This window comes from Mizuhopecten yessoensis, unplaced genomic scaffold, assembly GCF_002113885.1.
Source record: "Mizuhopecten yessoensis strain PY_sf001 unplaced genomic scaffold, ASM211388v2 scaffold8965, whole genome shotgun sequence".
NCBI lineage: Eukaryota > Metazoa > Mollusca > Bivalvia > Pectinida > Pectinidae > Mizuhopecten > Mizuhopecten yessoensis.
In genome coordinates, this window is record NW_018407811.1 from 171,599 (window position 1) to 186,544 (window position 14,946).

The 14,946-nt window shown below is 35.7% G+C and overlaps 1 protein-coding gene across 1 annotated transcript in view; it reads left to right on the top strand.

Moving 5' to 3' along the window:
* Positions 1–4,193: 4,193 nt before the first annotated feature.
* Positions 4,194–14,946, top strand: part of LOC110456946 — an 18,631-nt gene continuing 7,878 nt past the window's right edge. The window contains exons 1-6 of the mRNA XM_021508019.1: positions 4,194–4,264; positions 7,032–7,082; positions 7,603–7,691; positions 9,489–9,560; positions 11,043–11,163; positions 13,344–13,444. Of these exons, the coding sequence (XP_021363694.1) occupies position 4,264; positions 7,032–7,082; positions 7,603–7,691; positions 9,489–9,560; positions 11,043–11,163; positions 13,344–13,444 (435 nt within the window). The 5' untranslated portion in view covers positions 4,194–4,263. The remainder of the gene's footprint in view (positions 4,265–7,031; positions 7,083–7,602; positions 7,692–9,488; positions 9,561–11,042; positions 11,164–13,343; positions 13,445–14,946) is intronic.

A 14,946-nucleotide genomic window follows, 5' to 3' on the forward strand; every position in this document is an offset into this window, starting at 1 on the left:
AACTCAGATAGCACATGGAAAATTTAGAGTTGACACAAAACATAAACATAAGGAATCAAGGAAACAACAATGACCACTTTAAACGCACACAAATTGAAAGATGAAGAAATGTGTCCCAGAAGTGTAAGCGACAGAAAATGTGTCCCGGAAGTGTAAGCGATGGACACAGAACAGGTGTCCCGGAAGTGTAAGCGATGAAGACAGAACAGGTGTCCCGGAAGTATAAGCGATGAAGACAGAACAGGCGTCCCGGAAGTCTAAGCGATGAACACAGAACATGTGTCCCGGAAGAATAAGCGATGAAGACAGAATAGGTGTCCCGGAAGTATAAGCGATGAAGACAGAATAGGTGTCCCGGAGGTATAATAGATGAAGACAGAACAGGTGTCCCGGAAGTATAATCGATGAAGACAGAACAGGTGTCCCGGAAGTGTAAGCAATGAAGACAGAACAAGTGTCACTGAAAGTTTCCATTATAGGTAAGCGACATGAGGCACTCGTCATGAAATCGATAATCTGTTTTTGATGATGTAATGCAAATAAAAACAAAGATGAAACTTTCTATAAACTTTGACAATGGCAAACAAAGAAAAGGACAAGGTGACAAATATGATATGTACTTGTAATATCGGGGATGGATAAGGATTTCCGTTTATGGTTGTTGTACATGAACAATGTGGGACGAGTCCTTAAGGGGAGAAACCTTTACCCGCCAACGACCAAGGATAAACAAAACAAATTTTACGTATTGTCTTTAATTATTTTCTGTCGTACATGTAATATCAATATCATTAACATTAATATGCAAAATAATGCCCATCATTACAGAAAATATTATATAAATTTTATTACGAAACAAGTTATTTCAACTTATATTAATCAGTCTTGTTTGCTCTGATGTTAGTGCGCAGGAATTTTCAAAATGGGAAGAATTAGGATTACACGGAGAAAACCCGCGTGGTCGGGCAGATGATCCCCCACCCGACCACCGCAGAGTCAATTCGAAATATTCACTTTCTCGACTGTGTCCGAATCAGGTACCTAATAACAACTGAAGTATAGATATTTACTTTTGATAATCAGAGAAAATAAACATATGTCATCAGGCCTTTTTTGACGGAATGTGATTTTGTGTACATGTAACTAGCAGGTTACAACAGTACTTGATTCCAATTATTTAGAGAGTAAGGCTCTCACTATTTCTTGAAATCAGTTNAATGATATAGTCAAATGTCTTGGTCAATCAACAGAAGGGTCGTTATTTGTGGATGACTTCTTGATCTGTTACAGATCTAAGAACATGCACACGATAGAACGACAACTTCAACAGAGTTTAAACAAACTACAAAATTGGGCAGACGAAAACGGCTTCAAATTCTCTAAATCCAAAACTGTGTGCATGCATTTCTGTCAAAAACGAAAAGCACACAATGACCCAAATCTAACACTCGATGGCACTAGAATTCCTGTTGTTGAACAGACTAAATTTCTCGGCCTCATTTTTGATTCGAAACTCTCTTTCATACCACATATAAAGTATCTGAAGGATAAGTGTTCCAAGGCGTTAAACATTATACGAGTCCTTTCTCATACTGATTGGGGAGCGGATCGTGAAATGCTTTTGCGCCTATACAGATCACTTATTCGAACAAAACTGGATTATGGTTCTATGGTATACGGGTCAGCGCGCAGTTCGTACCTTCAGATGCTAGATCCAATCCATAACCAAGGGCTACGTCTTGCCCTGGGAGCTTTTCGAACAACACCTGTAAAAAGCCTGTACGTGGAAGCAAATGAACCATCCCTTTATGACAGAAGAATAAAACTTTCATTACAATTTGCAACTCAATTAAAATCAAACCCTAAAAATCCTGCTTTCAACCAAGTATTCAACCCCAAATACCAAAACATATTTACGCAAAACCAAAAACTTCTGCCAACATTTGGTATCCGAATTTTGAATTTCCTGCAAGAACTCAACATAAAATTGACGGACATAGCTGAATTTAACATATCTGATGTTCCTCCGTGGACCATTCAAACCCCCGATTTTAACTTTACATTACATGAGCGAGGGAAATCAAGTGTTATGCCCGAAGAACACAAATCCTCCTTTCGGGAATGCATTTCGAATTACCCTTCTCATACACAACTTTACACCGATGGCTCCAAAGAAGGTGAGAAAGTGGCAGCAGCCTGCTGTACTGCCAATACTTGCACTTCAGTCCGACTACCAGACGGCGCCTCCATCTTTTCTGCTGAAGCATGCGCCATTGGTTTGGCCCTCGACCATATCGATGAACACCGCATTAAAAAGGCAATTATTTGTTCAGACTCTCTATCTGTCCTACAGAGTTTACAGTTACGAGATCCTAAAAACACAATCGTACAAAACCTTGCTCATCGAATATCTCGTATATTAAAAAAGTCTAAAATAACTTTACTATGGATTCCGAGCCATGTCGGAATAAAAGGCAACGAATTTGCTGACAGGGAAGCAAAAAATGCATTGAATCTCGAACAAACAAATATCAAACTACCATACACAGATTTTAAACCTACTATTCGTACAGCCATTCAAAATGAATGGCAGAAACGCTGGTCTCTGGAGACCAACAACAAACTTTTTAAGATACAACCGAAACTTAAAACATCTATTCCCAGTCGGAAAGATCGTAGAGAGGAAGTTGTCCTCGCTCGGCTCCGCACTGGGCACACATATCCTACTCATTCGTACCTTTTAAAACGAGAAGATATACCTTCATGCCACGCATGTGACACTCCATTTACAGTGGAGCATTTTTTAATAGAATGTTCCGATTTTAAACACATTCGTGATAACTACTTCCGAGTCCCGGATATGAAAACACTTTTCAGTTCCGTGGATTCGAAGGCATTATTTAACTATTTGAAAGACATCGGTCTATTTTATAGACTCTGATGTCTTTTAACCCACCTTATCCTTTTTGACGTTATATATATATCGCATATTCCATATCATCTATTCGTTATCTCTTTTATTATTTTAACCCCCTTTTATTATTTTTAATTATCTACACATACAATGCGAATACTTTTAAAATGAACCATTTTATCTGATTTTATCTTCGCTATTCACATGTTTGTTAAAAAAGTAAAATAAATAAATAAATCACCATGGCCCTAAATGACCACAGCCGTCGATGGGCCGTTAAACATAAACAAACAAACAAACAAACAAACACACGGCACTTTGCACGTGCAATAGTCGCGCAAAAGCTACTCGGAACACTTCCGGTTACGTAGCTAGGTTCCGAATGTGAAAACAACAAAATGGGCGACGAAACGTGGTGAACTGTCAATCGTAAATATCGAATGTTCAGTATCCGAATTATCTCCACTTTTACAAATGTATAAATCAATGGCCGCCATTACAGAAAATATATATTTTAGAAACAACGAAGGGAAACATGAAAAGGAAGAAACAAGAGAATACCGAAATGTCAACAACTGCGAGCTTAAAATCGAACAAACTAAGGCACTACACAACTGTAAGAACAAATAATATATTTACGTGGAGTTCTTTGTATTTTAAAACGACAAGCTTCTTTGGGTAGTGTGCTTCATCGACGACACCCGCCTGCAGGCAAATCTAGCACAATGTCACATCCTCAAAGTTGGAAACGAGATTCAAAATTGAATGAGCCGGTAAAAGCAGTTAGCTGAGGTAAAACTCGTAAATATGTCGACGGAAATCTAGTACATTATCAGGCGGTAAATTCACGTATGTCTTTGTTACATATGATGTCTTGTGTCACTTAAAGCTAGTCTTACCGGTCAACAAAACAAAAAGACGAAAAAACGATATTTAATTTTGCAACATGAAAACAACAAAGTTTTATGTCTCGAACTCGCGCAATGTTTATACAAAATGCTACAAAAGAGTCGCCCTAACTTCATCTAGTATTGTTCTAGTCTAGTTCCATATAACGGTATCATGATATAAATGCTGTGGCCCCAATGTGCCCCTTATCTCAGCACTGGTTACCTATGTAGCTTATAGCTTGAATAAAAAGCCGTGAACACCTGACGTAAGAAGATAAGGACTACCAGATGTATCTTAAACTGGACACTCACCATTCCATAGTACACACAAAGGCGACCAGCTGTCATGTTTTCATCGATGGTTCTTAACTCGGAAGCCATCATTGCGGTAATAGCCCTTATCTGTTTATACATACCACACAACACAGAATAATACTTTCGTCGTGTGGATGTTAAACAAGTAGGTACAATGTTACTCTAATTTTAGCTAAGATCCTATAAATATTTACATAATATAAGAATTGTTATCTGATGAAAATAAGCATGAATCGCTATCACCTTACCAAGTGTTGAAGTGACTTGTTTTTTGTTATTGTAAAACGCTGTATTACTTCATACGAGAGAACATACGTGTTGTTATTGTAACTACAACACGAAGTAACCGATTTGTTCTACAGAGGGACAATCGGATGGTGCATTATTGACATCTCAAAGGAGTGTGAAGCTAGTTTGTGCAAGTCAGTTCTTTGAAAAAAAAATCTTCTTAAATTGTATTTATATGTTATATACGTTTGTCATTTCTTGCACTTCCTATTTCTCAATTTCTGACGATTTTCCAATTAGGCTATGTACGAGGAATTTCAATAAATTCTGTCACCACACACGAACGGGCAATTAAATAGTTTTAAGTCTTGGCAGACTACAAAACATTTTAAGAACAGTGCAAGCGCAAAATTCCTACATAATCCGACAAGAATTGAAAAAGTTATTCATTTGTTTGCGCACAGGACTACTAGCTACTTTTCACTGTTAAAATGAAAGTTGAGACTTATTCTGAAATACGCTAATATATTAAAGTATGGCATGATTAACAGATACAGCCAAAACAGATACATGCAGAGTTGTGCAGCATTTAACAGGCACCTCTGCCGTCACATTGAGAACTGTTTTCAGGTGGTGGGTGTACGACGTCAATCATGGTAAAGTTGGCTTCAAAGAGGACACACGGCCAGGCAGGCCACTGGTTGCAGCAACAAAGAAGAACATTGCTTCTATGAAAGATATAATCAGGGATGATGGTTGTTATACTGTTTCTGAGATAGCTCATATGGTTGGCATTTCAGAAGGCATCACATTCTGACCAAGTGTTGGAAATTAAAGAAGCTTTGAGCCCAATGGATTCCCCATTTGCCGACATTTGATCAAAAGACCAATACGCTTAAAATATATTGAAAAAAGTACGATAATTGCTACTCAAGAAAGCTATCTGAGTTACTTACATTGGATGAGACCTGGGTCTTTTACTTTGAACCACAGAGGCGCATTAATAACAAGCAATGAGAGTCGAGAAATCAAGAAAGGATAGTTATAACAAGACTTATATAAATTGTCAAGAATGTTTTATATGCCTTTGCTCAACTCTAGACCTGTGATTCAGATAGCGTGCAAGGAAGGAAACACGATCACCGCCAAATTTTAAGAGACAAAATACTGAAGCTTGTCAAAAGATTCTACATGAAAAAAAGTCAAAGAGAAAGTAGTACAGATTGACAAACCACCATATTCACCAGATTTATGTCCCCATGACTTCTCTTTTTACTAACGAAAATTAGTGTCGCGCCAGGGTGCCAAAGAGTGACCACCACACAGCGTTTATGTCATAGATAGCGCGATTGCGAAAGTGTGTTTCTGCTAAGGGGGAATACTCCGAGGGATGGTGATAGATCAAATTATAAACATCATACATGGGATTCCTAACACTAGTAACAGTATTATTGAACGTATCTTCTGTAACTATGTATGTGTTCTGACGTTCTGTGTGGTTTGTAACTGTTGACGCGAGGGATTTACAAGATGTTGTAAGTTGTGCCCAACCATCATGATCGACATTTTTAACAGACTAAAATTCACTACTACATGTCCGTATGCTAGAGTAGATATAACATGTTATATACAAACATACTCTTATGTATGCTTTTACAACAACACATACGGTTAAGGTAATATTGGTTCTTCTTTTTATTATTTGATTTAATCGGAAATTTGCATATATTTGTTCTCGTGTATGATGTAACATCTTAGTCTGCACATCTTTAACATTTATTTGGTACGAATCACAATCGCTTACAAACATGACGCATGGTAACGCACGTTAGAGAATATATATGTAAGCAAAAGTGTCTCATACCTTCATCAATATTAGCAATGTGTATTTCAATGTTTCTATACAAGATAAAAGCTATGAGGAGAATTCTGTTCTATCCTTCTGTGTGGTTACTTTTGGCTGAACAAATATTGATATTTCTTTGGGGGGAAAAGTCGTGTTTTGTGTTCCGCGGTAAAAGTCGTGTTTTGTATTCCGCGGTAAAGTCGTGTTTTGTATTCCGCGGTAAAATCGTGTTTTGTATTCCGCGGTAAAAGTCGTGCTTTGTATTCCGGGGTAAAAGTCGTGTTTTATATTCCGCGGTAAAAGTCGTGTTTTGTATTCCGCGGTAAAAGTCGTGCTTTGTATTGCGGGGTAAAAGTCGTGTTTTGTATTCCGCGGTAAAAATTGTGTTTTGTATTCCGCGGTAAAAGTCGTGCTTTGTATTCCGGGGTAAAAGTCGTGTTTTATATTCCGCGGTAAAAGTCGTGTTTTGTATTCCGCGGTAAAAGTCGTGCTTTGTAATCCGGGGTAAAAGTCGTGTTTTGTTTTCCGCGGTAAAAGTCGTGTTTTGTATTCCGCGGTAAAAGTCGTGTTTTGTATTCCGCGGTGAAAGTCGTGTTTTGTATTCCAAATTTCCATATTTCTGCAAGACGACAAACTTCAGTCAGAAATCATTTTGGAGCTTTGTTTGAAGTTTGTATTTGACGTCACGACTTGATTATTAGAACAGAATAACAGAAATATCTAATTAGTTTATAATTGTGAATATTTACATGTAATAGTTTTTGGTATTATACTTTGGTAAGTTAGAAGGTTTTATATACATGTACATATTGACATGTTTTATCATTCTATTTCACAGTGATGTTGTTGTTTCCAGTGGCCGCAGTCCTCTTTAATACAGTATTTCTAGGTAAGTGGAAGACAGAAGGTCGAAAACGCATACCTGTAAACACGTTTTTGCAGTGCCTCGTATAGGACCATAGCGATTCCAAGGAAAATTACCAAATTACGATTCTGTTAGTAAGCTGGAAGAATGTTTGTATTAAAGTTGAAAACACCGAGCAGTTTTATTTTATTCGGGTTTTGCATTTTAACTAAAACATAATTGCAACACATTTTGGGTCATCGTTATGTAATGTTAACAAATAATGAACACATTAATGTAAGCTATTTACAAGCAACCACAAAATAACTATAGATTTTGATGTAGGGTCGTCTGTCATTTTACTTTTAGTACAGGGCGAAAACTCACTCGATAATTTGATAATGTTTCGCATGTGGACAGGCACTCCCAGAAGGCATGGTATTTTGCCAAATTTGTCTCAAGACCAACTGAAGTGTCTAAATCATTTGGGGACAAAGTAACAAAGATGAAGTATTATCGTATCACCGTGAACTTTTACCGTATATTGTATTCCTTTACGTGACAGTCCACGGTGATGGTCCCCAGTGTTTCTCCTGTTCATTCGTGTCTCGCCTGGAGTTCTGTGACACCTATATACAGTGTGCTGAAGGAGAGGTAATTAATGTAACATGCCCAGCATGGAGGCACTTCGTACTAGCTTAGTCTCCTCGAAAGCGTCACTGAAAAGCATGCACGTATTAAACCCTATTATGTCATTATTTATATAAAAAAAAAAAATTGTTAAAGACAAGAGTTGGCATCCTCCAATCTCCATATTCAGTTTTCAATGTATTACCCGAGCCCTTCAGCACTTGTTTTAGACCTGTTTAAGCTCGATGCAATGACGCACAGGAGAAGTTGCGTACAGAAACTAGAAGTAAGATTAAATCATTTTAATTTAAAAAATAATATACATGATAAATAATATAGCAGTTATTTAAACAAATATCAGGTCTAACTAGTCAGGTTTCCAGTGAAGTTCTTGAATCTAACAAATGACGTCAAAAGGGGATATGTTCGATTCGCAGGACACAGAGAACAGCAAAAACACAAAAGGCGATATTCTATGAGATGTCAAATTCACCCTAAAGGAAGATATAACTTGCAAACAAACAAAATACTGTGAAATGATTAAAAGCAATCAGATACCATCATCAGTTTCCCTGAAATTGATTATTTAGTGAAAAAAATATGCTTTTGATTAAATAAATTTCTTAGAATGTTTTAACCGAACGTAGGCCTTAGTAAGAATGTTATAACCGAGAGTATGCCTTACTTAGAATGTTATAACCGAGAGTATGGCTTATTTAGAATGTTCTAACCGAGAGTATGCCTTAGTAAGAATGTTATAACCGAGAGTATGCCTTACTTAGAATGTGATATCCGAGAGTATGCCTTACTTAGAATGTTATAACCGAGAGTATGCCTTACATAGAATGTTATAACAGAGAGTATGCTTTACTTAGAATTTTATAACCGAGAGTATGCCTTACATAGAATGTTATAACCAAGAGTATGGCTTATTTAGAATGTTTTAACCTTTAACCGAGAGTATGGCTTACTTTGAATGTTTTAACCGAGAGTATGCCTTACTTAGAATGTTATAACCGAGAGTATGCCTTACTTAGAATGTTATAACCGAGAGTATGCCTTACATAGAATGTTATAACCGAGAGTAAGCCTTAGTTAGAATGTTTTAACCGAGAGTATGCCTAACTTAGAATGTTATAACCGAGAGTATGCCTTAGTAAGAATGTTATAACCGAGAGTATGCCTTACATATAATGTTATAACAGAGAGTATGCCTTACTTAGAATGTTATAACCGAGAGTATGCCTGACATAGAATGTTATAACAGAGAGTATGGTTTACTTAGAACGTTTTAACCGAGAGTATGCCTTACTTAGAATGTTATAACCGAGAGTATGCCTTACTTAGAATGTGAAAAATCGGAATGACCTATGCTGAAACGTGAGTATTACTGTAACCGAGTAGGCGATATTCAATTTCAGACAGGCTTCAAGAAAAAAATTACTACTTGCGGGGTCAAATTTTGGGTTAAAAATCATGTTTTGTTTGCATCTTTTGTTGTATTTTGATGTAGTAACCATGTTTTTCACAAGTCCCAAATCTAGAGAAAATAGTTTTTGAAAAAAAACGGTCTTCTAAACAAAATGTTATCAAAATGTATTTTATAAATATGTATATATATGTAGGTGTGTTGTGCAGGTTGAATTCAGTATCCATGTTTATCTGAGACATGCCCTTTATATTTAGGATCAAGCCATTTTTACTCTACACTGGTATCTTACTTAGAATGTTTTAACCGAGAGTATGCCTTAGGCGTCGTGTAATATATCATATCACAATTTAAAATGAGGCCTCTCACTTCTCAATTATTATTTTTTTCAGAAATGCCATGTCCAAAAAATACGGACACATAATGGTCATGACCAATTCACTTCAAGCTGTGTGAACAACCAGGTAACAAGCTTTTATTAATGTAAAACGTGACAGGAAGAGTGCAGTCATTAGCTAAATAAAGGGAAAATTATATGTCTTTATTTCAAAGTGATTCGAAAACTGAACTAGTCAGTATGGTCTCAGTATGATTAAAGCTTAGTTATGGATTTCAATCGTTTCAAAAAGTACAATTGAAATACATAAGAAATTTTAAAGTAAATGATGTAGTAATTCGATAGTAATGTACTTAGTAATAATACGTAATAAAATATATGAAATGAAATATGGTACATGCGTGTAAAATATATTCATAGATATTAATATATGTGGCAATATGTAATATAATTCTCTGACAATATGTAGTAGATATATATGACAATATGTAATAGATATATGACAATATGTAATAGATATGTATGACAATATGGAATATATATATGACAATATGTAATAGATATGTCAGACAATATGTAATATATATATGACAATATGTAATAGATATGTCAGACAATATGTAAAAGATATGTCTGAGAAAATGTAATAGATATGTCTGACAAAATGTAATAGATATATGATAATGTGTAATATATATAGATGACAATATTTAATAGATATGTCTGACAAAATGTAATATATAAATGATAATATGTAATATATATATGACAATATGTAATAGATTTATGACATTATGTAATAGATATATGGCAATATGAATAAATCGCTTTGACAATATTATATGACAATATGTAAAAGATATAACAATATGTAATATATATCTTTGACAATATGTAATAGATATGTATGACAATATGTAGTAGATATATGTGACAATATGTAATATGTATATATGATAATATGTAATAAATATATGACAATATGTAATAGAGGTATTTGACAATATGTTATAGATATCTTTGACAATATTATATGATAATATATAATAGATATATGACAATATGTAATAGATATATGATAATATGAATATATATCTTTGACAATATTATATGACAATATGTAATAGATTTATGACAATATGTTATAGATATATGATAATATGAATGAATATCTTTGACAATATTATAAGACAATATGTAATAGATTTATGACAATTTGTAATAGATATATGGCAATATGAATAAATATCTTTGACAATATTATATGACAATACGTAATAGATATATAATAATATGAATAAATATCTTTGACAATATTTTATGACAATATGTAATAGATATATGACAATGTATAATAGATATAAGTGGCAATATGAAACGGATATATAAAAATATGTAATAGATATATCTGACATTATGTAATATATACATTTGTATCTCTGATAATATGTATTGAATATCTCCTAATGCATCTGTTTTCATTTGACGCATTTGCAAAAAAAGATTTACATGTAATCAATATACAAAACAAGTAACCAGATGATTTAGTTGTATGTGTTCATTGTTCAAACATATCAAATACTTACAAAAAAAACTGTTTGTTTTGTAGAGTTGTTCTTTAGATAACACATTACCTTCGTCCTTTGGAGACTCAACAGCGTACGGCCAGGTGACGTGTGTGGAGTGTTGTGACGGGGATATGTGTAACAATAAGGGCTGTGGCGATCCTGGTATGTACGTGTAATGTTAATGGGTAACAATAAGGGCTGTGGTGATCCTGGTATGTACGTGTAATGTTAGTGTGTAACAATAACTGTTGTGGTGATCCTGGTATGTACGTGTAATGTTAGTGTGTAACAATAAGGGCTGTGGTGATCCTGATATGTACGTGTAATGTTAATGGGTAACAGTAAGGGCTGTGGTGATCCTGGTATGTACATGAAATGTTAGTGTGAAACAATAAGGGCTGTGGCGATCCTGATATGTACGTGTAATGTTAATGGGTAACAATAAGGGCTGTGGCGATCCTGGTATGTCCGTGGAATGTTTATGTGTAACAATAAGGGTTGTGGTGTTCCTGGTATGTACGTGTAATGTTAGTGTGTAAAAATAAGAGCTGTGGTGATCCTGGTATGTACTTGTAATGTTAATGTGTAACAATAAGAGCTGTGGTGATCCTGGTATGTACATGTAATGTTAGTGTGTAACAATAAGGGCTGTGGTGATCCTGGTATGTAAGTGTAATGTTTATGTGTAACAATAAGGGCTGTGGGGATCCTGGAATGTACGTGTAATGTTAATGTGTAACAATAAGGGCTGTGGCGATCCTGATATGTACGTGTAATGTTAATGGATAACAATAAGGGCTGTGGTGATCCTGGTATGTACATGTAATGTTAGTGTGTAACAATAAGAGCTGTGGTGATCCTGGTATCTACATGTAATGTTAATGTGAAACAATCAGGACTGTGGTGATCCTGGTATGTACGTGTAATATAAATGTGTAACAACAAGGGTTGTGGTGATCCTGGTATGTACGTGTATTATAAATGTGTAACAATAAGGGCTGTGGTGATCCTGGTATATACGTGTAATGTTAATGTGTAACAATAAGGGCTGTGGTGATCCTGGGATGTACATGTAATGTTAATGTGTAACAATAAGGGCTGTGGTGATCCTGGTAAGTACATGTTATGTTAATATCAATGTATGTAACGATTCACTGTCTTTCCTGTTTCTCTGAATTCTCAGTTATACTTTGTTCATTGGTTTCTGAAAAAATATATGAAAACAAAAATTGAGTACCCTATTGTGTATAAAAATAAAACTTGACCTTTAAGAACATTTGTTCATTAATGTGTTTCAGTACACTGGTACTGAGCAGGATTTGAGAAATAAACAAAAGACTTGTAATCAACTATGAAGTCTTCAGAATAATATTCATCAGTTTGGTATGAATAATAAAGGTTGCTTTGAACAAAACAGGATTAAAAACTCATTATTGCGAGCTTTCGAAAACGTCTGTTTCCTTTGAAACGCAAAGAGTGTTAGTGACCGAAGTTTCGACTCTTAACCGCTGAAAACAACTCAAAGTCACAGTGGGCAGAATCTGTAAAGTCAGCTGTCAAAAATCATAAATACATTTCACCCAATTGTACTGTAATACTGCAGGCAGCCAGGGGGCGGGTAACATGTTTAATATACAATTATGCTATATTTTTTTTTTATCACATTTAGTGAACTGGTTTAATAAAGGTAAAGATTAACGTAAAACACTAACATGCGTATATTTTTTTTATCTTTGGTGAGCCACGCTTTTTTTTTGAATGAAAGCTAAACGCATGAATTGAACAGTTTATAAAGTATAACATACAGTTAACATACATATCACCATTGTTTACGTGAACATTATGATAGAATCATTACTTTGACAATTTCATCAAAACAAAGTATACATTAATTGTAATAATACCAGTAATGTTTTAAAAGACATCAAAATAATGTTATTACTGCAAGTATATGGTCAAAAACTGTTTTATCTACGAGCTGTAAGCTTTATGGGTTCTTCGGGTTTTAGTTAAGTGCCAGTTATAGCCGTGGTCACTGTGTCTATACAGAGTATGTTTCAGTGTTCATTTTTGTTGGTATGATGCTGTAGCTATACACGAACACATTAAAACATCAGTGAATCTGTTTATCATTGACTGACAGACTGACAGGTATACCGATGCATCTTGGAAGGTATTTCATTATAAAAGTGAATACACTGAAGAATTGATTTGTACATCAAGTCCATGTATTTCTAACGTACAATGTAATTGTATGATATCTTTTTCAAAAAGATATGATTGGTTCGAACAATATTTTTTCGTGTGTATTTTGTTAAAGAAGGCTGATATCTTACCTGTAGGTCCACCATCACGTGAATCACGTGGCCCGTACTGTTACCAATGTCAACACATGGCAGATCCTACAGAATGTGAGCGACTCACCATCTGTAATCCCAACGAGGTAACAGGACATCACTCTGAAACACACTCACACAATGTCATACCACTCTGATACACACTCACACAATTCAATGTCATACCATTCTGATACGCACTCACACAATGTCATACGACTCTGATACACAAACACACAATGTCATACCACTATGATACACACTCACACAAAGTCATACCGCTCTGCCACACACTCACACAATGTCATACCACTCTGATACACCCACACAATGTCATATCACTCTTATACACTGCCACAGTGTCACACCACTCTGATACACACTCACACAATGTGATACCTCTCTGATACACACTCACTAAATGTCATATCACTCTTATACACTGACACAGTGTCACACCACTCTGATACACACTCACACAATGTCATATCACTCTTATACACACTGACACAATGTTATACCACTCTGCTACACACTCGCCCAATATCATACCACTCTGCCACACACTCACACAATGTCATACCACTCTGATACAAACTCACATATCACTCTTATACACTGACACAGTGTCACACCACTCTGATACACACTCACACAATGTCATACCACTCTGAAACACACTCACACAATGTCATTCCACTCTGCCACACACTCACACAATGTCATATCACTCTGCCACACACTCACACAATGTCATACCACTCTGAAACACACTCACACAATGTCATACCACTCTGCAAAACACTCACACAATGTCATACCACTCTGATACACTCACACAATGTCATGCCACTCTGATACACACTCACACAATGTGATACCACTCTGATACACACTCACTAAATGTGATATCACTCTTATACACTGACACAGTGTCACACCACTCTGATACACACTCACACAATGTCATACCACTCTGAAACACACTCACACAATGTCATACCACTCTGCCACACACTCACACAATGTCATATCACTCTGTTACACACAAGCACAATGTCATACCACTCTGATACACAATCACACAATGTCATACAAAAATGTACCACTCTGATACACACTCACTAAATGTCATATCACTCTTATACACTCACTAAATGTCATATCACTCTTATACACTGNACTCTGATACACACTCACACAATGTCATACCACTTTGATACACACTCACACAATGTCATACCACTCTGATACACACTCACACAATGTCATACCATTCTGTTACCCACTCACACAATGTCATACCATTCTTAAACACACTCACACAATGTGATACCACTCTGAAATACACTCACACAATGTAATACCACTTTGATACACACTCAGGTAATGTCATACCACTCTGATACACACTCACACAATGTCATATCACTCTGATACATACTCACACAATGTCATATCACTCTTATACACACTGACACAATGTCATACCACTCGGCTACACACTCACCCAATGTCATACCACTCTGAAACACACTCACACAATGTCATACCACTCTGCAAAACACTCACACAATGTCATACCACTCTGATACACACTAGCACAATG